At 46.4% G+C, this 24673-nt stretch overlaps 1 protein-coding gene across 1 annotated transcript in view; it reads right to left on the bottom strand.

The window, feature by feature from the left end:
- Positions 1–24673, bottom strand: part of DGLUCY (D-glutamate cyclase) — an 80956-nt gene that overhangs the window by 16805 nt on the left and 39478 nt on the right. Inside the window, 8 exon segments of the mRNA XM_036841277.1 lie at positions 4951–5070; positions 7767–7915; positions 11030–11129; positions 16214–16474; positions 20181–20384; positions 23028–23117; positions 23120–23149; positions 24290–24436. Of these exon segments, the coding sequence (XP_036697172.1) occupies positions 4951–5070; positions 7767–7915; positions 11030–11129; positions 16214–16474; positions 20181–20384; positions 23028–23117; positions 23120–23149; positions 24290–24436 (1101 nt within the window).

Raw genomic sequence — 24673 nt, 5'->3', positions numbered from 1 at the left:
CCTACTCTGCCATCTTGGCCACTCTCCAGAAGTTTTTAATTTTAATAAAGTCCAGCTTATCAATTTTTTCTTTCACGGATCATGTGTTGGTGTTTTATCTAAAAAGGCATCACCGTACCTAAGGTCTAGGTTTTCTCCTATGTTATCTTCTAGGAGTTTTACAGTTTTGAATTTTACATTTAGGTCTGTGATCCATTTTGAATGAACTTTTGTGAAGTATGTCCAGTTGTTCCAGCACTATATTTTGAAAAGACTACTTTTGCTCCTTTGTTAAAGATAATTTGACTTTATCTGTATGGGTCTATTTCTGGGCTCTCTATTCTGTTCAGTTGATTTATTTGTCTATTCTTTTGCCAATACCACACTGTCATGATTGTTGTAGCTTTATAGTAAGCCTTGAAGCCAGGTAGTGTTAGTACTCCAACTTTTTCTTCTTCAAAATTGTGTTGGCTATTCTGGATCTTTTGTCTCTCCATATACACTTTAGAATCATTTTGTTGATATCCACAAAATAACTTCCTGGGGTTTTGATTTGGATTACATTGTGTCTATAGATCAAGTTGGGAAGAACAGACATCTTAACAATGTTGAGTCTTCCAATCCATGAACATGGACTATCTTTCTATTTACTTCTTTGATATCTTTCATCAGAGTTCTGCAGGTTTCTTCATCTAAATTTTGTACATATTTTGTTAGATTTATACCTAAGTATGTCATTTTTAATCAAATTTATGGGCACAGAGTTGTTCATGGCATTCTTTTATTACTCTTTTAATTTCCATGGCATCTGTAGTGATGTGTCCTCATTTATTTTTAGTAATTTGTGTCTTCTCTCTTTTTTTCTTAGTTAGCCTGGCTGGAGGCTTATCAATTTTGTTGATCTTTTCAAAGAACCAGCTTTTGGTTTTGTTAATTTTCTCTATTGATCTCCTGTTTTCAATTTCATTGATTTCTGCTTTAATTGATATTATTTATTTCCTTCTTTGGATTTAATTTTCTCTTCATTTCCTAGTTTCCTAAGGTGAACACTTAGATTACTGATTTTAATATACACATTTGATATAATAAATTTCCTTTCTTTCACTGCATCCCACAAATTTTGATAAATTGTATTTTCATCAAGTTCAAAATATTTTAAAATTTCTCTTCAGATTTCTTCTTTGACTCATGTGTTATTTAGAAGTGCTGTTTAATCTCCAAGTATTTTGGGATTTTTCCAGCTATCTTTCTGTTACTGATTTCTAGTTTGATTCCATTGTGATCTGATAGCAGACATGTTATGATTTCTAGTCTTTAAAATTTGTTGGGCTTCCCTGGTGGTGCAGTGGTTGAGAATCTGCCTGCCAATGCAGGGCTCACGGGTTCGAGCCCTGGTCTGGGAAGATCCCACATGCCGCGGAGCAACTAGGCCCGTGAGCCACAATTACTGAGCCTGCGCGTCTGGAGCCTGTGCTCCGCAAGAAGAGAGGCCGCGATAGTGAGAGGCCCGTGCACCGCGATGAGGAGTGGCCCCCACTTGCCGCAACTAGAGAAAGCCCATGCACAGCAACGAAGACCCAACACAGCCATAAATAAATAAATAAAATAAAATAAATAAAAATTAAAAAAAAATTTGTTAAGGTGGTATTTATGGTCCAGAATGTAGTCTATCTTGGTGAATGTTCCATGTGAGCTTGAGAAGGATGCATAGGCTATTGTTGTTGGATGAAGTAGGCCATAAGATGTCCATTATATACAGTTAATTGATGGTGTTGCTGAGTTCAACTATGCCCTTACTGATTTTCTGCCTGCTGGATTTGTCCATTTCTGATAGAGCTGTGTTAAAGTCTCCAATCATAATAGTGGATTCATCTATTCTTCCTTGCAGTTCTATCAGTTTTTGCCTGATACTTTAGGAGTATGCACATTAAGAATTTTTATGTCCTCTTGGAGTATTTACCCCTTTATCATTATGTAATGCCCCCTTTAACCCTGGTAACTTTCCTGAACTGTTCTGAAGTCTGCTCTGTCTGAAATTTATATAGCTACTCCTACTTTCTTTTGACTAGTGTTAACATGGTATATCTTTCTCCAAACCTTTACTGTTAATCTATACATTTCTTTATATTTAAAGCGGGTTTCTTGAGACAACCATATTTGTGTCTTGTTTTTTGATCCACCCTGACAATCTCTGTCTTTTAATTGGAATATTTAGACCATTGATGTTTAAGGTGATTATTGATATGATGGGATTACTATCTCCCATACTTGTTGCTATTTTCTATTTGTTGCCTTTGTTCTTTTTCCTATTTTGTCTTTCACATTTTTTCTGACTTTCATGGTTTTAATTGAACACTTTATATGATGCTATTTTCTCTCCTTTCTTAGCATATCAATAATACTTCTTTTAAAAAAAATTTTTTTTTAATGGTTGCCCTAGAGTTTGCAATATATGTTTACAATGAATCCAGGTCCACTTTCAAATAAGCACTTCACAGGTAGCTCAAGCATGTTATAATAACAAAATATTCCTAATTCTTCCCTCTCATCACTTGTATCATTGCTCTCATTCATTTCATATATATATATATATATATATATATATATGCCCATATATACACATAAGCACATATTATTGAACACATTGTTGCCATTATTATTTTGAACAAACTGTTATCCATTAGATCAATTAAGAATAAGAGAAATAAAAATTTTAATTTTGCCTTCATTTATTCATTCTCCAATGCTCTTCCTTTCTTCTGTAGATTGAGTTTCTGACCAATATAATTTTCCTTCTCTCTGTAGAATTTCTCTTTTTTTGTTGTTTTAAATATTTATTAAATAAATAAATATTTATTTATTTATTTGGTTGCGCCAGGTCTTAGTTGCAGCAGGCGGGCTCCTTAGTTGTGGCATTCAAACCCTTAGTTGCAGCATGCATGTGGGATCTAGTTCCCTGACCAGGGATCGAACCCAGGCCCCCTGCATTGGGAGCATGGAGTCTTATCCACTGCGCCACCAGGGAAGTCCCTAGAATTTCTTTTTAAAGATTTTTTTTGATGTGGACCATTTTTAAAGTCTTTATTAAGTTTTTTACAATATTGCTTCTGTTTTATGTTTTGGTTTTTTGGCCTCGAGGCATGTGGGATCTTAGCTCCCTGATCAGGGACCTAGAATTTCTTTTAACATTTCCTATAAGACAGGTTTACTAGCAACAAATTCCCCTAATTTTTGTTTGTCTGAGAAATTCTTTATTTCTCCTTCACTTATAAAGGAAAAGTTTCCAGGATACATAATTCTAGGTTGGTGATTTTTCTCTATCAACACTTTAAATATTTCACTCCACTTTCTTCTTGCTTGTGTGGTTTCTGAGGAGAAGTTGGATATAATTCTTATCTTTGCTCCTCTATTGGTAAAGAGTTTTTTTCCTCCATCTTCTTTCCAGATACTTTCTTTATTGTTGATTTTCTGAAATTTGAACATATGTCTAGGTGTAGTTTTTTTGGCATTTATCCTGCTTGGTATTCTCTGAGTTTCCTGGATGTATTGTTTGGTGTCTGACATAAATTTGGGAGAAAATTCTCAGTCATTATTGCTTCAAATATTGCTTCAAATATTTCTTTTCTCTTCCTCATCCTTCTGGGATTCCCATTACAAATAGGTTACAGCTCTGTAGTTATCCCACAATTCTTGGGATATTCTTTTCTGTTCCTTTCAGTCTTTTTCTCTTATCTTTTTAGTCTAGGGAGTTCCCATTGTCATATCATCAAGGTCAGAGATGATTTTCTCAACTGTGTCTAGTATACTAATGGGCCCGTCAAAGGCATTCTTCATTCTGTTACAAGTGTATTTTATCTCTAGCATTTCTTTTTGATTCTTTATTAGAATTCCCATTTCTCTGCTTACATTATCCATCTGTTATTGCATGTTATCTACTTTTGGGTATTTTCCCTCCCCTAGGTAAGTCAGGCTCTGTTAAAACCCTAGCAGGCTAGGCTCTGGTAAAATAGTTTCTTCTGAGGGCAGGCCTTGTTCAGAAGAACAGGTGCTCTGGTGTATTTCAAAAATGGCTCACTTTCCCCTCCCTTACCTAAAGCATGAGGGGATTTTTCTCTAATATTCAGTGTGGACCTGGTAGATTCTGTGAAGGTAAAGCTCACAGAAGGGTGGGAGCCCCCTATGACTAGGTCCCCCTGGAGCTTCTAACTCTCAGACTTGTCCACACGAAGCTTCCAGCAACTTGTCAATTACAGTTCAGGTTTTCTTACCCAGGCACTGGTACCCTCAGAGGTTTCTGCTTATCTCCGCGGCTGTTTTTGACTTTGAAGATGCAAAGGGAGAGGGCCTTTCTCAGGCATCGGTCAAAATTCCTGAAACTTGTGACGAAGTCAAGGGAGGAAGGGTGGGGCCTGGAAGGACCCAGACACAGGAAGGGTTGGTCCTGATGGGAAGGGCAGCTGCAGGGAGGGGCAGGGCAGCCTGGGGCAGAGGTAAGTGAAAGGAGAGCGTGAAGCCTCCTGCATCCTCCAAACGTTTGCCAGATTGCTCTCTTCCTTTCCGCCCCACAGGAGGTACAGATAAAAGCAGAGATGACCCCTCTTCAGAGCACTGATCTAAAGTGGCCTGCCTGTCACTCTCTCTCATCTACCTGTAGCTCTTCTCACTGTTTAGCACCACCTGGTGCATTTCTTTGTGAGGGCTCCTTGTCCATCTCCCAACACTAGAGCAGGCACTCTGTGCAGCAGGACCCTTGCTGCTCCAGCCTCAGTACACAGAGCAATGTCTGGCCCACAGCAAATGTTTGTTGAATGACTGAATGAGAGGCCAGAGGCTAAGAACCAGGTCCCCTTCTTACCCTGGTGCCCTCTAGACTCCACTCATGGAGGAGATGAGTTTCTGGCTGGACAGGCTCCAAGCCAGGTCCCTCCCCCGGGCAGCCTTGCCTGATTGGCTGGCCGTCTGAGCACTCACCAGCGATGACCTCAAAGTCAGTCTCCACGTCACAGGCAATGATGTCCCCATTTCGTATGTGCCTCTTCACGGCCTCCTAGACTTTGCCCATCCCAAGCTCATTGCCTCCATCACCGACCCCTGGAGGGAAGGGAACTGAGTCAGGGCACAGGATCAGGCAAAATGGGGGGCGGTTATGGGGCAGAGCAGCCCCTTCACATGTGCCTCAGGGTGGGGAAAGGGGTTGGCTCTGGATACATTTTCACACTACCAGGAGATGCTGGACTTCTTCAGGTATTCTAGAAACTTCTCCAGTTAAAAATGAGTCAAGGTTTGGAACTCAGCAGAGCGTGGCCTTGTCCACTGTTGGGTCATGTTCTCCAGTCACAGATGGGGCACCAGGTCCATGAGAGATGGTGACACCCAGGACTTCCTCTCCTTGCCAGTAGCTCCTGCTCAGGGAGGGGCCCCAAGGCCCTGAGTCTTATTACTGTGACCATACAGCATTCCACTGGCAGAAGGGAACTGGTATACGTTGTTAAAGTCAATTCTGTAATTTAAAGGCTTCTGTTTCAAGTATGTGAAATGTATGTGTGTCATTTTAGTTAATTTTAATCTACACCAGATAGGCGCCTGGTTAATATGTGAAGCAGCATAATTAGGAATTCACACCCCAGGGGTGGCCTGTTAGCATTTGAAAGAGACCACAGAATAAAGGCCAATTTGCTAGGCATCAGAAGGTTTGTTAATTATTCTAGCACAATAAATGCTAGAATAAATATGTTAGAATAAGTAAATGTCAGAAATTATTTAATTCATTGGTGAAATAAATGGTGTTCAAGATAGGTGAATTGGCTAGAAGTAATTACCAGGTAACTCCACCCTTGCAGGAACAAGATGAAAAAAACTCTAACAAGCCCTGCAGCCTGTGCCCTTTGAGGTGGTGCCCTAGGAACACCATTTGGTCCTGCGTCCAGGTGTTTCTGGAGGATTCTGTAGACTAGAGGTCAGCTGAATCTGCCTCTGGAAGATGGTTGCAGCTGCCTCAAGATAACCATTCACCAAGGGGATTATCCCAGTGTCCCAAGGACAGAGGGCGGGGCCCCTCAAGCCTACAGAATGGTTGTATGACTGTTTTTGTGTCTATTTCTACAAACATGTGGAAGAATTCCACCAGAGGCAAGCATTCATTGCATGATGGTGGAGAGGGGCCTGGAGCTGACTCACCTTGGGCATCAGAGACCTGGTCTCGGCCAAAAGAATGGGATGATTGTGAATGACCAGATGCCCTAGGTCCTCACCCTGAGGATTTTTCTCAGAACGGTTTTCTAGATCCATGACAGTCCATTGAGTGAAAGAAAATAACAACACCTAGCATTGGTATCTTGTCTATTTCTGTCTCTGCCCTTTAGCGTTTTATGAAGTTCATCTTGTTCGCTCCTCAGGTGTGTCCCGTCTGTGGACTTGACCTCACTTTACAGAGTCTCTGAGAGGGGCAGGACCCGGGTAGTGGGTGGGACGTGGGTGTCTTGATTCTCAATTGAGTGTGATTCGCTGACAAGGCAGCTGCCTGTGGAACTGAGGAATAGGGGTGTTGAGGGAGCAGAGGAGGGAAAGGAGGGTTTGGGGGGTAACTCTGCTGAGCAGGGGGCTGGGCAGCCACAGGAGGGGCTCGGGCTCCTGAGGCCAAGAGAAGGGTCCAGGAGTCCACCAAGGGGGCAGCTTGAAAGCACAGCCAGCTCCACCTGCTTCCTCTGGGATCTTGCGGGCATCGTTAGGGGGAAGAGCACAGATCGGGGGTCCATTCAGTGGGGGAAGAGTGTTTGCTCTACAGCTCCTTTGGACCCTGCTGGCCCATGTGGACACAGAAAGCCCTTCCGCTCTATCCTGGGAGGCCTCCCCAGCCCAGAGAGGCAGGAAGCACGAAGCCAGCCGCACTGGGGGCACCACACCCAAGGCCTCTTCTGGGAAAGACCAGGGCGATTTGCGGAAATTTTCTACTCAGCCAGGAAGGCTTTCATTGTCTCATCACAATCCCCAAAGCCAAAGGCAACCAATGAGCTTGGGAAACACTCTGAAGTGTTTGAATGGACAGAAAAAGTAAATATGGAACACGACAAACGTGCCTTCATTTCTCCACGCTCTGGTTCCCACCCCAGGGGAGGTATGCTGGCGTCCCAGTCACATCAAGCCTTTCAGAAATTCATAAAGGCAACACGGGCCCACAAAAAGCATAGTAGGTAGGGCCCTGGGAGTCTGGACTCTACTCTTAATTAACTAGGCAACCTCGAGATACCTCCCTAGGTCTCACCTTTGGAAACTATACCTGCCTTACCTACAGGTTTTAAGAGAGGCTTAAACAATACAATGATTGTGAAACCTCTTTGAATACCACAAATTTCTATACAAACATGAATGATCACATTATTAGCAATCAAAATATCACACTGATCATACATTCAAGATATATTTAAAAATGAATAAACTTCATAAGATGATACAGAATACATATGGTACATTCATCCTGTATGACCAAAACAATATACCATGCCTTGATCTTATTATTGTCATTATTTTATTATTAGTTTTGATGTTTTAGAGTTGGACAAATAGAATATGCTCAGTTAAGCATCATTTCCCTTTCCTGCTCGTGGGAACACTGGATTTCTAAATGTCAGCATCGTTATTGTTTATACCGACCAGAATAAACAAAGACCATCTCTGAAGTGGAAAACAATGGTCTCATATAACTCCTTTTTGTCATGTGTTCAACAGTCAATAAAAAAGGCTTTTAGTGCTGACGTGTTCTTGTCGCATTCTCAGTGCCCCTTGCTTACCAGGTGATGAGATTCCAGGAATCTTCTGCACTGCAAGGAAAAGATCGTCAATGGGGTCCACCACGTGCTTGATGTTCCTCTTCCTCGCGTTGTAGTAATTGCCATCGGCAGCCCTTCCCGCGCGCTCGATCGCCACCAGATGGTCAAACCTGCCAGGGGAGTGAGGGCACAGGGTCCTTGCGGAGAGCCAGGTGCCTGGCTGGCTCATGCCTTCCTGTGTTTGTGCGAAGGACCCTTCCGTCTTCGTTTCCTTCTTTCCTACAGAACTTGGTTGAACATCCACTGTGTGCCAGAGCCTGTGCTGGGGGTTGGTCTCTCAGATCATTTTAAGAAACAGTATCAGAATCTTTAGCAGCATATTAGAGACAGAGGCTGTGAGAGCAGGAAGGCCAACGGTCAGGGTCACCATGGTAGATGCTGCTGGTGCCCCGCCCAGGTCTCCGTTAACCAGAGGGGCACCAGCACCCAGTGGGTTGAGTGTTGGCTGCTACCGGCCCACTGCTGCCCTCTCCCAGGATCTTGTTCGCTTTACAGACACAAAACAAACTAAAAAGGAATTGAAATAGAAGACAAATGACTCTAACACAAGATAAACTTCTTTAGACAGCAGGAGATAGAGAAAAGGCATGGATAGGATGGTGGTAAGAAGGTGGGTTGCAGAATCAGATTGTGTACAGTTCCAGGTCCTGATGCTGCTGGCCTTGGGCGAGTTGCTTAAACCCTCTAGCCGTCATTTTCTGCATCTGTCAGATGAGCTAACAACAGTACGTGTCTCATACTGTGTCGAAAGGCTTAAGTGAGAAAATGCACAAGAGACACTTAGCACAGACCTCCACACCTACTCGGGGCTCAGTAAGTCACTTGTTGTGGCTGCTATCATGATTAGGAGGAATACTGTTTTGAAAATCTAATTTAAGAACATGAAAATTGCACTTTTATATCTCTCTAAATCCCCTCAAGATGGAGTTCTTTAAAATCTTAACTCTGCTATGGAAAACTGTACGGTAGTTACTCAAAATTTTTAAAATAGGATTACCATATGATCCAACAATTCCGCTTCTGGGTATATACCCAAAAGAATTGAAAGCTGGGTTCCAAAGAGGTATTTATGCAACCATGTTCATAGCGGCATTATTCACATTAGGCAGAAGCTGGAAGCAACCGGTCCATTGATGGATGAACAAGGAAGCAAAATGTGGTCTGTACATACAAGGAAATATTATTCAGCCTTAGAGAGGAGGGAAATTCTGACACCTTATAACATGCGTGAACTTTGAGGGTATTTTGCTAAGTGAAATAAGCCCGTCACAAAAGGACAAACACTGTATGATTTCACTTATATGGGATACTAGAGTAGTCAAATTCTAAGAGACAGGAAGTAGGACAGTGGTTGCCAAGGGCGGGGGAGACGGGGGGATGGGGAGTTATTATTTAATGGGGACAGAGTTCCATTTGGGAAGATGAAAAATTTCGAGAGATGGATGGTGGTGATAGTTGCACAGCTATGTGAATATACCTTATTACCACTGAACTGCACACTAAAAAATGGTTAAAATGGTAAAATTTATGTTATGCATGTTTTACCACAATATCAAAAAAAAACCCTTCACTCTGAATGCTTTTGCTGTACATGTTTTAAAAATCAAAATCTTCCTGCCTGTCCATGTCCTTTGGTTGTGCTAGAAGGTGGTGCACCTCGTATGCTTGGATGGCAGGCCACAGAGTAGGTGTTAGAATGTGGCCCTGAGGCTACATGCCCAGTGCAGGAAAAGGCAATCACTTTTTCTGAGAAGCAGAACCAGGAAGTGGAAAGAGCTTTGACGCTGAATTTCCTCTAGACGTATATCAATGGCGACGAAAAGGCAGTTCAGAACAAGAGCTCCAGTTGAGATGAATACATCCTCTGCTCCGGACTTTTCCCCCAGGGGAACTCATTACAAACCTTGTGACGGTGGATTGATTGCTTTAGGCCATAAGGGTCCACTGAGCTACAGCGGGAAGTAATCCAGCCCTGGGAGGCCTGCACCTTGGGAAGACTTAATGCATCTTCTCCAAAGACAGCGGAATCCTCTCTCCACACAGTCAGATCTGGCTCACCCCCCTCCACGCAGCAAACAGAGCAATACCTGTGTTATCTGGCATCAGGGGTCCCACCCAAGAGAATTTTCTAGTTTCTCCCTGAGTTGCCAGAGCTTTGTTTATATGCCAACCTTTTGGAGAAATAAACATTTCTAACATGTGCCACACACGTTCTGGCAGCTTTAAATAGCATGTCGGATCCCCCATCAAACTTTTCCTTGGTGACTCAGGGTCCTCATTGTAAGCGCCAGGTTCTGCTGGGAGCTGCAGGGCAGCTATGCCCTCCAGGCCTCTTAAAGCAGTGTTTTAATATTTGAAGTGGATACTTGTTAGTGGTTGTGAAATAAACATTATTTTTTTAAACATATTTATTGGAGTATAATTGCTTTACAATGGTGTGTTAGTTTCTGCTTATGTGAAATAAACTTATTAGGCCAGGTCAGCATTTTCTGAAAAGTGGACCAGAACAGGATAGGATAGGATAGGATAGGATAGAATAGAATAGAATAGAATAGAATAGAATAGAAAATATCAGGGTATATTGAACACAGCAAAAGTAAATATTGTTTTTTGAAATTTCTGTTTTAGTTATGTGTATGTGTGTACTGGTTTGCAATGCAAAATGTATTACTGTGGATTGTTGTCAAAAAAGTTTGCAAAACACTCTTAAAAGTTACAAGATCTGAAATATATCCCTACATATAATTAAGAAGTATTTTTCAAAAATGTTTGACCACAGCACACAGTGAAAAATACACACACACAGTTTCACAAGAGAGTACTTACCATTACTATACAAGAAATACAATGATATGTCTATTTCTATTTCATTTTCCAAAGATGCTGGTCACCCCCCACTGAAATGATTTCACTTCTCTTTAATGAGTCGTAACCGAGTTTGAGAAACTGCTAGTTTTTGTTTATTTTATAATTTTCCGATCTTCTCCCTCTGTCAGGAAGACATGCCATCTCTCAGGGACTTGCTACTTCCAGAAATCCTCTGCAAAGGCCCCAGACACATTGAAACCCCCTAGCCTCGTTGGTGAGTCTGACCCATCGGGACACTGGACGCCTGGCTCTGTCCTCTCTGGGGAACTGAGATGTGCAGAAATGCTGCTGTCAAAGTTAACAGCACATGGGCTTCTCCACTGTCACCCACTTAAACTGGGACGGGACACACATACCTGGGTGACTTGGGGTTCCCATCTCTGCATAGAAACGCCTGAGCAGCTTCCGCCGATCGGCCTTGGTAAGTTAATATTGGGATCTGCCTCTTCAGAACACCTTGAAGATAAAGGCAAAGGGTGGAGCCATCAACCCTAGTGCTGCGTTTGGGAAATTCATTTCGGCCTTTCAAAAGCTTCTTTGGAAAGTATCCATTAGTTACCATTATTGAATGACATCTACCTGTAGAATACTTTGCTAGGTAAGCCAAGACCTAGACACAGAGGATACTGAAGTTTACTTTCAGTCCTGAGTAAACCCTAGAGCTGGCTGGCATGGGAGTGGAATTGGGCTAGTGTCACCAGTCTTGTGGGTGAGAAAATATGCTGCACACAGTTGCCCGCAGTACCATGTGACCAGAGGCCTATCCTGGCCCGCTGCCATCATGAGTGCCGGGGACACAGTCAGGTGCCCGTGGTGACAGTGAGCCAGCTCTCTGCTAAGCATGTGGCATGCAGACTCTCAATTTTCACAACAGTTATGTGTGATAAGAACCATTATTTTCCCATTTTACAGAGGAGGAAAACTGAGGCTCAGAGATGTTAAATGACTTGGGCAAAGCCAAGTAGGTAGATTGGTGTCGTGACTAGTTCCCAGCTTAAGTTCTCATCTGCTCCCCAGCCCCACCCCCTTGACTATCTTCAGGGAAGTTCAAGAAAACAGAGGAAAAATCCCAGAGTCTGGGCCTTGAGTTAATTACTGGCATCAAGTGATTTCCAAAGTGAATTTGACTCTTAAAAATAGCACACTTTCTAATTATAATAATAATACATATTATTGTAGAATATGTGGAACACACACACAAATCCCAAAATAAAATAAAATTGATTTGGTTTCCATGAACTAAACCCCCTCATAGCCGTTTGAGGTAGAATCTTTGCGTATTCTCTGGCCCAGGACGAAGTCTCATCCAGCGGCTAACAGAGGGCCTGGGACAGGGATGGTGGACCCAGTACTCACGGTCCCGCTGGTTCTGCAGGAGCTCCTGGACTGCTCTGTGGCCCAGCAGCAGTATCAAGGGGCAGTTGGGGGAGCTTTGGTTACCCCCATAAGCTCCATCATCAGCCCCTCACCCCCTCACATAAAGCCAACCCAAATAAGCACCTTGTCTATGTTAAAACCATACGGCCTCGAGACGGTTGCTTCCCACCCCAGCTCCCCCATGTTGTCACCCCAAGCCCTTTGGGAGCTGTCGCTGCCACCCCAGTGGGTTGATGGGGCAAGCTGAGGGCAAGGAGCCAGATCACTGTCAGAGATCCTAAAGTGCCCTCACCGGGGCTCTCCCAACCCCCCTTCTCCAGTTCCACCCCCCACCTAGGGGGAAAGACAAGGGGAGGGCAGTGGGTCCATCAAGGGACACTCATGAGGCACATTCTATGTGTGACGTGACACCCCAGGGAATGGGGGGCAGTCACGAAAGGTCGAAAGACCCAGCCCCTCTGTGTGCTGTGAGGGGCAGGCTGTTGGCCCCGCAAGGGGGTTGAATAGAACCAAACAACAATTCCTGGCTGTGTGACCTTGGGCAAGCCACGGGACCTCTCTGAGCTTTGGTTTCCCCCTCTGCAGAATGGGGTTAATCAGGCCCTCTCCCAGGATTGCTGTGGACACAATGGTGTGATGTTTGCCCCAAGCACCAAGCTGGGTGCCTGGCACAAAGCAGGTGCTGAGTAAAGCCTGGCTCTTTATTTCTTTGAAATTGGATTGAGGATACAGGATACTAGTAAGATGGGGCAGCAGGGAGCCACACAGGGTGGGGAACATAGCATATCCCCAAGGTGGGGGCACACAGAGAGAAAGAAGCCCGGGCAAGGAAGGTCAGGGCAAGAGGAGACCCTGCACCTAAGCTATAAAGAACCAATTTGTCAATTTATCTTCAAGACAGGGAGTCAATGACTGAGTTTTCTTCTTTAAACATTTCCCAGGCTTCAGTTATAAAAAGAACTGAAATCATTGTCATTAAAAGGCCAAATTGCTTCTACTTTCTTCATCCACATGTAATGAAAGTCCTGCAAAATCTAATACAGCGAATTCCAAGCCGCTGTGTGGGCAAGACCCAGTTCTGAGCTGAGGTCCAGCATGGAGCCAGCGGTCAGGTGAGCAGGAGGGCAGAGTGACTTCTGGAAAAGTGGGCAGCACAAAACACCCAGCAGGGCGGTGGCCAGATGGAAGAGACTGCCGGCCTGTGAAGCAGTGGGCACAGTTGGCTGTCCCTTCTCCTTGGTGACAACACGGTCCTTGGTTTTCCTCCTTCCTCAGTGCTGATCCTTCTTGGACGAAGGACCCTACTCTTCCCCTTGACCTCTGGGCGTGGAGCGTCCCAGGGCGCAATCCGGGTCCTTCTCTCTGTCTCCACTTATTCCCTCCATGATGTCATCCAGTGTCTTGACTTTGAGGCCGTCAATATGCCATCTGGTCTCCAGTTTCTCTTTCCAGCCCAGACGGCTCTCCTGAACGCGACTCATGGACCTGATTGCCTGCTGTCTTCCCCACTTGCACGTCTAATAGGTACCCACACTTTCAGTTACCCAGGCTCAAACCTGCACTCTTATAAATTCTTTCAAATTATAATTGTGGTAAAACACACCTAACGTAAAATTTACCATCTTATCCATCTTTAAGAGTACCGTTCTCTGGCATTAAGCGCATTCACATCATTGTGCAAGTATCCCGTATCCCCACCATCCATCCCCAGAACTTTTACATCTTCCCAAACGGAAACCCTGTACCCATTAAACACTTACGCCCCCTTCCCCCGACCCCAGTCCCCAGCAACCACCATTCTACCCTTTGTCCCTATGATTTTAATTACTCTACCTACCTCATATAAGTGGAGTCCTACAGGTTTGTCTTTCTGTGACTGGCTTATTTCACTCAGCGTAATGTCCTCAGGGTTCGTCTGTGTTGTAGCACGTGTCAGAATGTCCTTCCTTTTTAAGGCTGAGTAATATTCCACTGTATGTACAGACCACACTGTGTTTATCCAGTCATTCGTTAATGGACGCCTGGGTTGTTCCCACCTTTTGCCTGCTGTGAACAATGCTGCCGGGTGTGCAAACGGGTGTGGAAATGTCTGTTTGAGTCCCCGCTTTCAGTTCTTTTGGGTACGTGCCCAGAAGTGGAGTTGCTGAATCGTATGGTATTTTCTATCGTTAATTTTTTGAGGAACTGCCATGCTGTTTTCCACAGCGGCCGCCCCATTTTACACCCTCACCAACAGGGTTCAGGGTCAGGCCTGCCCCACCATGGTCTCCCCTGACCCAATCCACGCCAACTCCATCCTCTCGGTGCCCTGCCCCAAACATTAGAGCGGTCACGACTCTACCTTCGAAACACAGACAGATCTGGTTGCTTCTCACAACCTCCGTCTCTACCATTCGTCTCTTTGGGGTCCCCTGAAACCAGAGTCTGAGACAAAGACTTGGGTGCAGGTGGTTTATTTGGGAGATGATCCCAGGAGGGAACAGGGGCAGCGAGGACGGGAAGGAGGAAAAGCCAACAGGCGGGTTTGTGCATTTTCAAGGCGATGGGGTCTCAGTTCCTCCGGGACCTGCGTGTCTCCAAAAGACGGGAGGCAGGGCAGCAGCTCCCACCCTCCACGGGTTGAGGGGGCCCTGGAGGCATTAGTCCCCATACTTCCAGGCTGCGTGGTTTCGCAGGGGTTTCTGGAGAATTCCCCACAGAGCACTGGCCTGGGCCGTCTGTGTGACTCAGAGCTTCCACCCCAGCTGTGGCTGAAATCACTGGGACAACAGAAGGACTCGCCACAGGGCACCAGCCTCGTCTCCCGCCCGCGGTAACCTGGCCCATGTCCTGTCCCTACGCTTGTCCCTGCGGCTACCGGGGGATCCTTTAAAACCTAACCGTGACCTCTGTCGTCCACCCGGCTCCTCCTCTCCTTACCCACTCCAGGCCGGTCAGCTGGCTGTTGCCTTGTCTTAAGCCTGCCGGGCCCCCACTCCGCCTAGCGGCCATTGTCCCAGCCAGGGACACTCTTCCCGCAGCCAGCCCAGGCCTCACTCTTGCACCGGCTTCAAGCCTTGCTCACATGGCGCCCTGTCCAGGAGGTCTTCCCTGACCCTCTTGTTTAAGAGAGCAGCCCACCCCTGCGCCCCCCTCACCCCTGGCCCGTCACTCCCCGTTCCCCTGGTCCCGGGCCACTCTAGTCCACAGCGTATCACCTTCTAACACACTATATACGCACCGTATTATTCTCCTATGCTGTTTACCGTCTCCATTACTCCATGAGGGCAGGATGGCTGTCGGTCTGGTTCACCGATGGATCTCAAGAGCCTTAAATAGCGCCTGGCACATATTAGGTACTCAATACACACTCATCGTGTGAAATGGATTCTGTATGTCCAGACACAGCCTTTTCACAACTTCTAACGTAGCAGGAGCTTTAGGATATGCCTTCCTGAGGGGGAAGTCCTTTTAAGAGGCTAAGAAGACGGAAGTACTTCTCTGAAGAATGCATTTTGAGGGACACAGAGAGACAGGCAGTCGGAAGCGCGGTAGAGTCACCAGGCTCCCGGCTGATGCCTGAGTGACGCCCGCAGAACGAGGAGCGATGAGGAGCAGCCGCTCACCCCGCACCCTAGGCCGGTCCTCACACACTGACGGCAGCATCCCAGGCTCGCACGATCAGCACTCTGGGCCCTGATGCCCATCTGGGTGTTCCGGGAACCCGGGAAGCGTGGGGCACCCTGCCCATTTAGGCTCTGTGGGACACAGCTGTCTCAGCCTCTCCACCACTCTGTTCTCGACCATCCTACCCCCAACTCGGGGGTCCAGGGCTGTCCCGGTGGCTCAGTGTCCTCTGCAGGTCACCCCTGCCTCTCACGGGGGGAAGCATGTGCACCGGTGGGATCCTGGGGCCTGGTGGACCCGGCTTCAAATTCCAGCTCATCATCCCCACCTGGTTAAATCACCTGGCCCTCTCAGAGCCTCAGTCTCTTCATCTATAAAATGGGGATAATGCTGTTTCTATCAAAAAGTTGTTCTGAGTGTTAAGGGAAACGCCCCGTGTCAGGTGCATAGCACTGTGCCTGGGCACCCGGAGGAAGTCCCACAAACGCTGATTCCCTCCACCCTCCGCCCACGAAGGCTCATCTGGGTAAAGGGACCCCCCTCCTCTCACTGCTCACCTCGCTGTACAGCCTCGTCAACAAGGTTCTTGTGCAAATTCAAGGCTCTCTGGTCGACGACCATGGAGACCCGCTTCTCCAAGGCCTGCAGGAAGGCAGCCAGAGCCACGGCTCCCGGCGGGCCGTCTGTCTCTTCTGGAGGCTAGTGGTTGAGAGGCGTGGGGAAGCCGGTGGTGAGGAGCACGGAGCGGGCGTGGGACAGAGACAGGGAGGCCCGCAGCAGCTCACCTGGACGGAGCAGGTGCCCGATCCCCCGGCTGCCTAAAATTATGTGAAAACAAAGTAAAAATCACAAAATCACATAACTGTGTTTCAAGTAGCATCTTATGGGGACAGTAGACTGGTTTCTTGTTCGTTTGTTTGTTTTTGTTTCAGGAATGGATTTGAAGGTGTGGCAGACCCCTCCCGGTCCAGTTGAGAAGGGTCACTGGGTAAGGGGCCCACCAGCCTCTCTTTCAGTTAACTGTGGCCTCGAGACCAGGTCCTCTCCATGTGACAATCGGAGAGCAGTGGAAAGGGAGTGGGAGTGGTGATGTGGCCTCCCCCCCCCCCCGGCCCCCCCCCCCCCCCCCCCCCCCCCCCCCCCCCCCCCCCCGGCCTGGTCATACACCTCCAGGCTCTACTCCAAGCTCTTCCCTTCCTGGGGACTGGGATGTTGACAGCCAGCGCCCCCTGGGGGTCTCATGATGGGATGCGGAGCTGCTGGGTCCCTGAGTAATCGCGAGGGAGCAGATCCCCTTCCTGCAGAGATAGAACACTCACGCTGGAGGACCCCCCCTGGGCTGTTGTGTGAGAGACGCACACATTTCTGCTGTATTTGAGCAAAGCCTCTTGGGGGTCATTTGTTAGAGCAGTTTAGCAAGCGCTAACCAACACAGGGAATACAGAAGGAGGAAGGGAAACGGGGCTGTCTCAGCTGGGGAGTCCCCCAGAGCAGACCCTAAGACGAGGGCTTGGGGGCAGGTATTTCAGTGGAGAGGGAGCCCAGGAAAGAAGCCAGAAGTGGGAGGAAGTGAAAAGCCGCAAAAGGATGTGTGAGTGAGCAGGTTAACTCCGAAGGCAATGGCGGCTCAATCCTGCCTGAGATCCCCTAAGAAACCAAGCGGTAGCCCCTGGGGACTGTCCTGCCAGAGGACAGGGAGCTCCTGCCAGAGGACAGGGAGACTGAGCAGTACACACCAGCTCTGCCCCCTACTGGCTGAAGGCTGCCCGTCGGGGCGTTGACTCCCCGGCACTTCTGGGCTGCGCCTGCCCTCCTGGAGAAGCAGAGAGACCCGAGGCCCAGGTGGAAAGCTGATGTGCTGGGAACCGCCCACTGCAGCTGCAGTGAACCCGGGGGGTGGGGTGGGGGGGATGGGTTGGGCCGGGCACCAGCTGCATCTTACAGACGCCACCGTGGCTGCCAAGCCAGTCCCAGAAGGCAGCACAGCCTCCAGACTCTCATCACATACCATTGTGCCTTTGTCCATGCTCAGGCCACCTCGGGGCGTATCTGTGCCGTGGAAGGGCGGCATGTGACTTAGAACTCCCACCCCAGCTGCAGCTGAAATGAGAGGGGGGCCTAAGGGACGCAGGGGGCGTTAACTTGCATTTGACGTACCTGGACAATATGGAGGGACACAGGGTGTGGATTCTGGTTATGGAGGAACAGCTCCAGATTCAGCATCTGGAAACGTACATTCAAGTCCAGGCACTGGCACATCACAGCTGTGTGACCTTGGCCTCGTCCCTTGATTGCTCTGAACATCAGTTTTCCTACATGGAGCTGGGGCTGGTCCAGGTGGAGGAAGGCTGTGAGGCAAGGGCCCCTCATGTACTGCCCGTGGGAGTGGAAACGGGAACATTTGTCTGGAGGGTGATTTGTACCTTAGATTTGTACACTCCGCTGGAGCCAGCAATCCACTTCTAGGAATTTATCCTAATAAAGTGATCATGAGTATGTACACAAATGTAGTCATAAGGATGTTCACTGCAGCATTGTTTGTGGTGTCAAATAATAGGCTATTAATAAAATGGTAGAACATTCATAAAATAGAATTCTATGCAAACACTATAAAGGATGTTGTGGTGATATTTAATGATATAGAAGGATGTTCACAATATATTTAAAAGGGAAAGAAGCAAGTCCCAAAATAGTATCACAGTATGATTCCAATATATAAACTGGAATATACATATATACGTGTGTGTGTGTGTGTATGTATATATACATATATATATATATATATATATATATATATATATATATACATACACACACACACATTCAGTCTTATAGGTTCAAGACTGAAGAAAAAGAAAAAGACTTTAAGGGCAAACATAAAACTGTTAATAATGGTTAACTGTGATGCGATCCTGGTAATTTTTATTGCCTCTTTCATGTTTTCTGATGTTTCTACAATAAACATGAATTACTGTTGATAAGTGGGGAGAAGAATAACAACATCTTAAAAGAAAAAAATTGGAATGTAACCCATTTAATAGGATGTGGTGAGCATCGATAGAGAGAAGAGGGGAGAGAGACCTTTGTCAACTTGAAAGCAGTCCATCCATCTACGATGATGTTATTAGCACAAACATTACCATTATAAACCTGCATTTCTTCATCTTCTCCAGGCACCTCAAATGCCATCCAACGTCCTCTCAAAAATGACTGAGTGGCTCTATTACTATGCTCAGTGACTGGTGTTCAATACATGGCCATCAATCTTATACCTGCTTATTTAATACAGTGGGAATCAGAAGCCTCTGTTGTTCTTGAGGGTTAAAGACGTTCCTTGATAAACAATATTGGCACCTCTGGACAGTCATAAATCTGCCTATCCCCCAAGTCTCATGCTTCAAGCCTTGACACACAGTTCACCCAAGCACTGAGGGGGTTGCTGTGGACGACCTCCCAGATCATTTTGATCAAGCAACGGGAGCACTGTGTCTGCAGTAAATTTACTTCCCAGTTACTTTTTTATCTGAGCTAATGGCAGAGCTAATAATACATCTTCCCTCATGACACTTGTACTAAGCAGGAGAGCCGTCAGCCTGGGTAAGAATGTTTGTGAGACAGAAAGTATTGCAGAATTTTTAAAAATATTCACCAAGGAGACCAACTATGTCAGAGACTCTGTGTATACACAGCCACGACTCTATGCATGTGTGTGTCCTGAAAGGTGCATCTGTAATGAGCAGATATCCCAAATTTACTGTGTGTTTGCATGTAAAGGAAACTGTGTTTTCTGCAGCATGAATGAATGAATGAGTGAATGAACGAACAACCTAACAAACAGACAAGCAGCTTTCAGCAAACCTCCTCCTATCTGGAACCAGCAGACCCCTAATGGACCCCACCAGCCCTGTCTCACGTCTAGAAAGTCAGAGGCTCTCAAACCACAGAAGGGCTATCTTCTGAGACGCCAAATACAATATACACGTCGGCTGCAAACTGTTGTGAGGTTGTCTCTGCAGGGTCCTGCCCCACCAAGGAGCCACCAAGGAGGAGCAATCCAACCCCCCCTCCTATCTGCTGCCCGGTGCACAAAATCTGGTCTACGCCCAACCCCGGGCAATAGCACAAAAGAAGACGATTAGGGACATTATTACGGAATGACGGATGACTTTGGTTAAATGGTGGCAGTTGACTACCTAGGAACCATTCCTCCCTTTTTCTTCCCTACTCAACCCCAATTTAGTTCTGGATGGGAACGTGCCCACCTCCCAAACTCCCTCATACGTTTAGTGTTGAAAATTTGGGGGAAAAAACGAAGGAAACAAAAATCATCCACAATCACGCTATCCAGAGATCATCACCGTTAGTATTTTGGTGCATTTAATTCTTTTCCGGATTCATACACAGTATTAGCATTAAAAAAAAAAATCATACTGTAGATACAGTTGGCATGTTGCTTTTTCCCCTGAACATTCATCAGTGATGAACTTCTCCAGGTCCTTGAGGTGTGACTGCTTGGTTTCTTACCTGGGTCGATGGCAATTATCATCTCCAGTTCTCTGATCTTCTGAGCGACTGAAGCTGATGCCATGCTGCAGTGCAAAGGATCCTGGGAAATGTGATGGACCTCTGGCATTCCCTCAGGGGTGAGACATCTGGCCGGAGCCACTGTACCCTTCAGGTCAGTCATAACTGTGCAACCCGGTGCGCTGGTGAAAGCCAGTGGCATCTCTAAGGCGCACAACAGGAGGGTCTGAGCCCAGACCACTTCATCAAACCCTGTCTATGCCCATCTAGCCCACCGTTAATGGGAAAGATGGCGCCCATGCCTTGACTTAGCCAACGGCACTCCTTAACCATTTGTTGGCACCAGGTCAGAACAAGCTGGCTTATGACTAAATCAAGTTCCACTTTAACGGGGGCCCCTGATTTTTAGGAAAGTGAAGATGGGTTGAGTGTGGGCAAAGAAGTGAGGTACCCACAGTTACAGTTGGGGCTCCAGGAGTTTCCATCAATGCGATCCCATGAATATCAGAAAGTACTTACTAAACCCTTACAACGCATCAAGCCATCTTGCTTTACTTTGCAGCAGTTGTTAGATCTGCTAACAAATAGTTGTCTCTGAACATAGCTTCTATTTTTCTCATGTCCCGTATATTTTGCTTTGGTTTATGCTAATTTTGTTCTCCCCCACTAGATTCTGGGCAACGGATGCACTGTAGCATAGTTATTAAGACATGCCTTTGCATGGTGAACACACTTGAGCAGGAGATGTGACTTTATCCTCTCTAAACCTGTTTCTTCAACTGTAAAATAATGATAATGCCTCATCTGGTTGTTGTCAGAAGTGAACTGGAAAATGCACATAACAGTGTTTAGCAAAGTGCCTGGTCCAGTGTAAGCCCTCGGTATAAGTGATGGTTTGCATTATTGAACCAGGAGCTGTATCTTATCCATTCTCATGTCCTTGTGCCTGGCCTGTTAGGTGCTTAATCCTCACTATAACTTAATTTAGACCTTCTGCTTTCTTCAGTGTCATTAGGATCCTTGAGTACTCTAACCCCGCTCAGCTGTATATTCCCAGAGAAGAGGGACCATTGCTTATCCATCTCACAAGTGCACACAATAAGTGCTCAATAAATGTAGACAGGAATTGAGTAAGTAACAACGTCTTGGATTTCACAGGAAACTAAAATTTCTCAGATCTAACAGAAAGCCAAAGTCAGCCAACACTTCAGAAGGAAAACCTACTGACAGATGCGTCAAGCATTCTAACTTAACTTTCAGTTGCGATAAAAAGTGGAAGAACTAAGGATTTCGATGAATGCAATTGTCTTTCTGTGTTTGGGGCAGAACCTAAAACTGGTCACTCTGAAGCCATCACACGCTAGAACAGTCAGCTCGAAGTGTGACATGGGGTTTTGGCCCGTCTGTTGTGAGATGTGCAGCAATTAATCTATTGCTAATAGAAGTTTAAATATAGAAGTTTGAGCATGATTTTGATAAATTAGAAAGATTCAAGGTGGTCCTTGACCAATGATGTCATTTGTTCTCATTTACAATCAAATAGGCTATCGCAAGTCAGAACTGAAGGGCTGGGCTTCCCTGGTGGCGCAGTGGTTGAGAATCTGCCTGCCAATGCAGGGGACACGGGTTTGAGCCCTGGTCCAGGAAGATTCCCACATGCCGCAGAGCAACTAGGCCCGTGAGCCACAACTACTGAGCCTGCACGTCTGGAGCCTGTGCTCCGCAACAAGAGAGGCCATGACAGTGAGAGGCCCACGCACCGCGATGAAGAGTGGCCCCCGCTCACCGCAACTAGAGAAAGCCCTCACACAGAAACGAAGACCCAACACAGCCAAAAATAAATAAATAAATTAATTAATTAAAAAAAAAAGAACTGAAGGGCTATCGTGTGCTGGGATTCCAGCTGCAGTGACAGCTCTTCTGCAGGGCATCCCCCTGGCAGGGGACAGGAGAGGGCTGAGACCATCGTGCGGGAGGATATTTACTGTGGGTGTGTGGATTGTGTACACACGTGAGCACACACACACCTGTAAATGACCACAAGCTCCCTGAGAATTGCATCTTGTCTCCTGCAGCATTTATTCCTAAGATCTGGGCACAGAGTAGGCTCCCAATACATTTGTGTGAATAAACGAATAGGATCCCCTGGATCTTGGTGTTTATGCCCTATCACCATATTAGAGACAATCTTCCCCTATCATGAGGCCATTCTAATAGCTAAGCGCCCATGAATGCTTTAAAAATAAATTGAAAGTAGCACTAAATTCTATTATTTGTAGTGCAAGCCGGGCTGACCTGGCTAGAATCTTCCTCTGTCTACAACAATGGGCTGCAACAGTTATTTTTAATGTCTCTGTCACATCCTTACCTTACTGTGTGCTAGTTAGGGGGCCCTCGTGTGTCGCTTCAGTGTAATATCACCCTCGGCCTTTGAAAATAATGGACCGATGGTATTGCTTTCAAACACCTGGCAAATACCACGTGAAATGCTTTGCTTAATGGAGTTGCTTGCCTTCACCTTTGCTTTCAAAACCCCACCAACCTCCAAGATGTCTCAAAATATCAAGCAAAACTTTGGCGCCTCTGTTAGATTGGACTGTGAGCCTTCCACTGATAGAAACATATTTAATCAAAACATATTTGAGCTGAAAGACAAGCTGCTCTGGTGAGACCCAGCCCTGGGATGAAAAGAAAGCAGTCAGAGGGATCTTTGCTGTGGGCTACAGGCCTGTGTTTTATGACTTTATTCCTTAAGTCATTGCACCATAAGCCTATGCATTCAGGAACTGGAAACCCACCCGATTCCCTCCTAGGTCAGAGTAACAGCCCCCTTAAGCCCAGACGTACTGCAGGCGCTGACAGCTTCGAGACTGGTCAGCTGAGAAGGCCAGAACACTGGAACATGCCCTGGCTGACACACCACAGGCTCCCCGAGTCAGGTTTGGAAAGACCTTTGATACCCAACGGTTCTGCAGATGGAAGAAGAAAGTGAATTCCACTGGGTCCTGCACTGGCTGGTACTATCTGATTGGAACATGTTGAGTAGTTTATGGTTCTTCTTCCAAGAGCAACTCTAGCCACAGAACCACTGTAAATTGGAGAAGTCCGGGGAGGAGACCAGGAATCGGGACTTTACCAACCCAGAATGCTTGCTGACTTCTAATCCATTTTGAGGGGCACAGTTTCAGAGCACGGAATCTTAAATGCTTGGTGTGATTGCTGGAGGAGACTAGGGGGCATTTAGTCCAACACTGTCAGCACACAGATTGCAATTTTGAGTTTATCTTGGTACAGACTGAGTCACATAACCTTGACAGAAACTCTGTTGCTTGATGACCAACAGCGTCCCTACCCCTGGCCAGATATCAGAGCGCTCACGAAGACAGCAAAGATGGATGTATTGGGTTCAATTCATCCCACTAATGATAAAACTGCCGACACTCTGCTTTGGGTGGTCCTGAGACCATCCTTCTGTGAGGGAGATGACAAGTGCTGATTGCATTTTTACAGAAGGCCGGGCTTTGTCTGATTCTGTTAAGCAGCTGAGCGAGTTCAATTATGCTGAACTCTGACTCGCACCCAAGACCCAATCCCAAGCCCTCATCAGGCCCTCTGAGAGCCTCCAAGAGGCCTGGGAAGCTTCCATGCTTGGATCTGCTCACTTGCCATCAGATTGAGTTAATACACTGGGGATCAATGGCTTTCGGTTCAAGTTAACATTTGGAAGGAAGCCGTCCCCTGCCCAAATATGCCACTGAACAATAGCCTAGATTAGCGGTTACTATGATTTCAAATTTCAAGACAAATAGCTCTGCTGACATCCTCCACCACCTGCTTCCCCCACCCCCGGTTCACTTGAAGTTCACAGGGACTAATGGATGAGGCTGGCTATTCTGCCAAGGGCATCACCTTCAAACCTGAAGGGCACCTGCAAACCCAGCCCTAGTGCTACTGCAGGAATCTGGGTCTTGTCCCAGGGCCTTAACCCCCAGGACCACTGGGAAAGAGGAGGACAAGTCAGGGGAACTCAGGAACACAGCAAGTTCCCGTCTTCTCAGGCAGAAGTCCACGTGCAGCTGTCAGAATCATGAACGAGAGTGGACACTGACCTGGGTCGTCAATGTGAACCGGCTGTCCGTGCTCACCCCCTAAGGAGTAACACGCCTGTACCAGCCGTTCCAGTTTGTCCTTGGGAACGGGACTCATTGTGACCACCAGAGGGCAGCAAAAGCCAGCAATGGTGGCACAAGGCACCTCTGTCTGCCGAGAAGTCAAGTGAAAAAATGTTAAAACATAGAATTAGCACAGATCAAAGCCCTCAGGACCAAGAGTTCAAAGCAGCTCAATGAAGGAGGAGGTCCAAGTAGCCATCATAAAAATATAGCTTCTACTTTTATGTGACATAGAGATGAGGAAGGTTGCTGGTAATTATTGGTCTAAAACAGAGAATCTTAATTTTGTACTCACCCTGGACCCCTTTGGAAGTCTGGTGC

The sequence above is a fragment of the Balaenoptera musculus genome, chromosome 2 (genome assembly GCF_009873245.2).
Source record: "Balaenoptera musculus isolate JJ_BM4_2016_0621 chromosome 2, mBalMus1.pri.v3, whole genome shotgun sequence".
Classification (NCBI taxonomy): domain Eukaryota; kingdom Metazoa; phylum Chordata; class Mammalia; order Artiodactyla; family Balaenopteridae; genus Balaenoptera; species Balaenoptera musculus.
The sequence above is the reverse complement of the archived record's forward strand: the minus strand, read 5'-3'. Positions and strand labels throughout refer to the sequence as shown.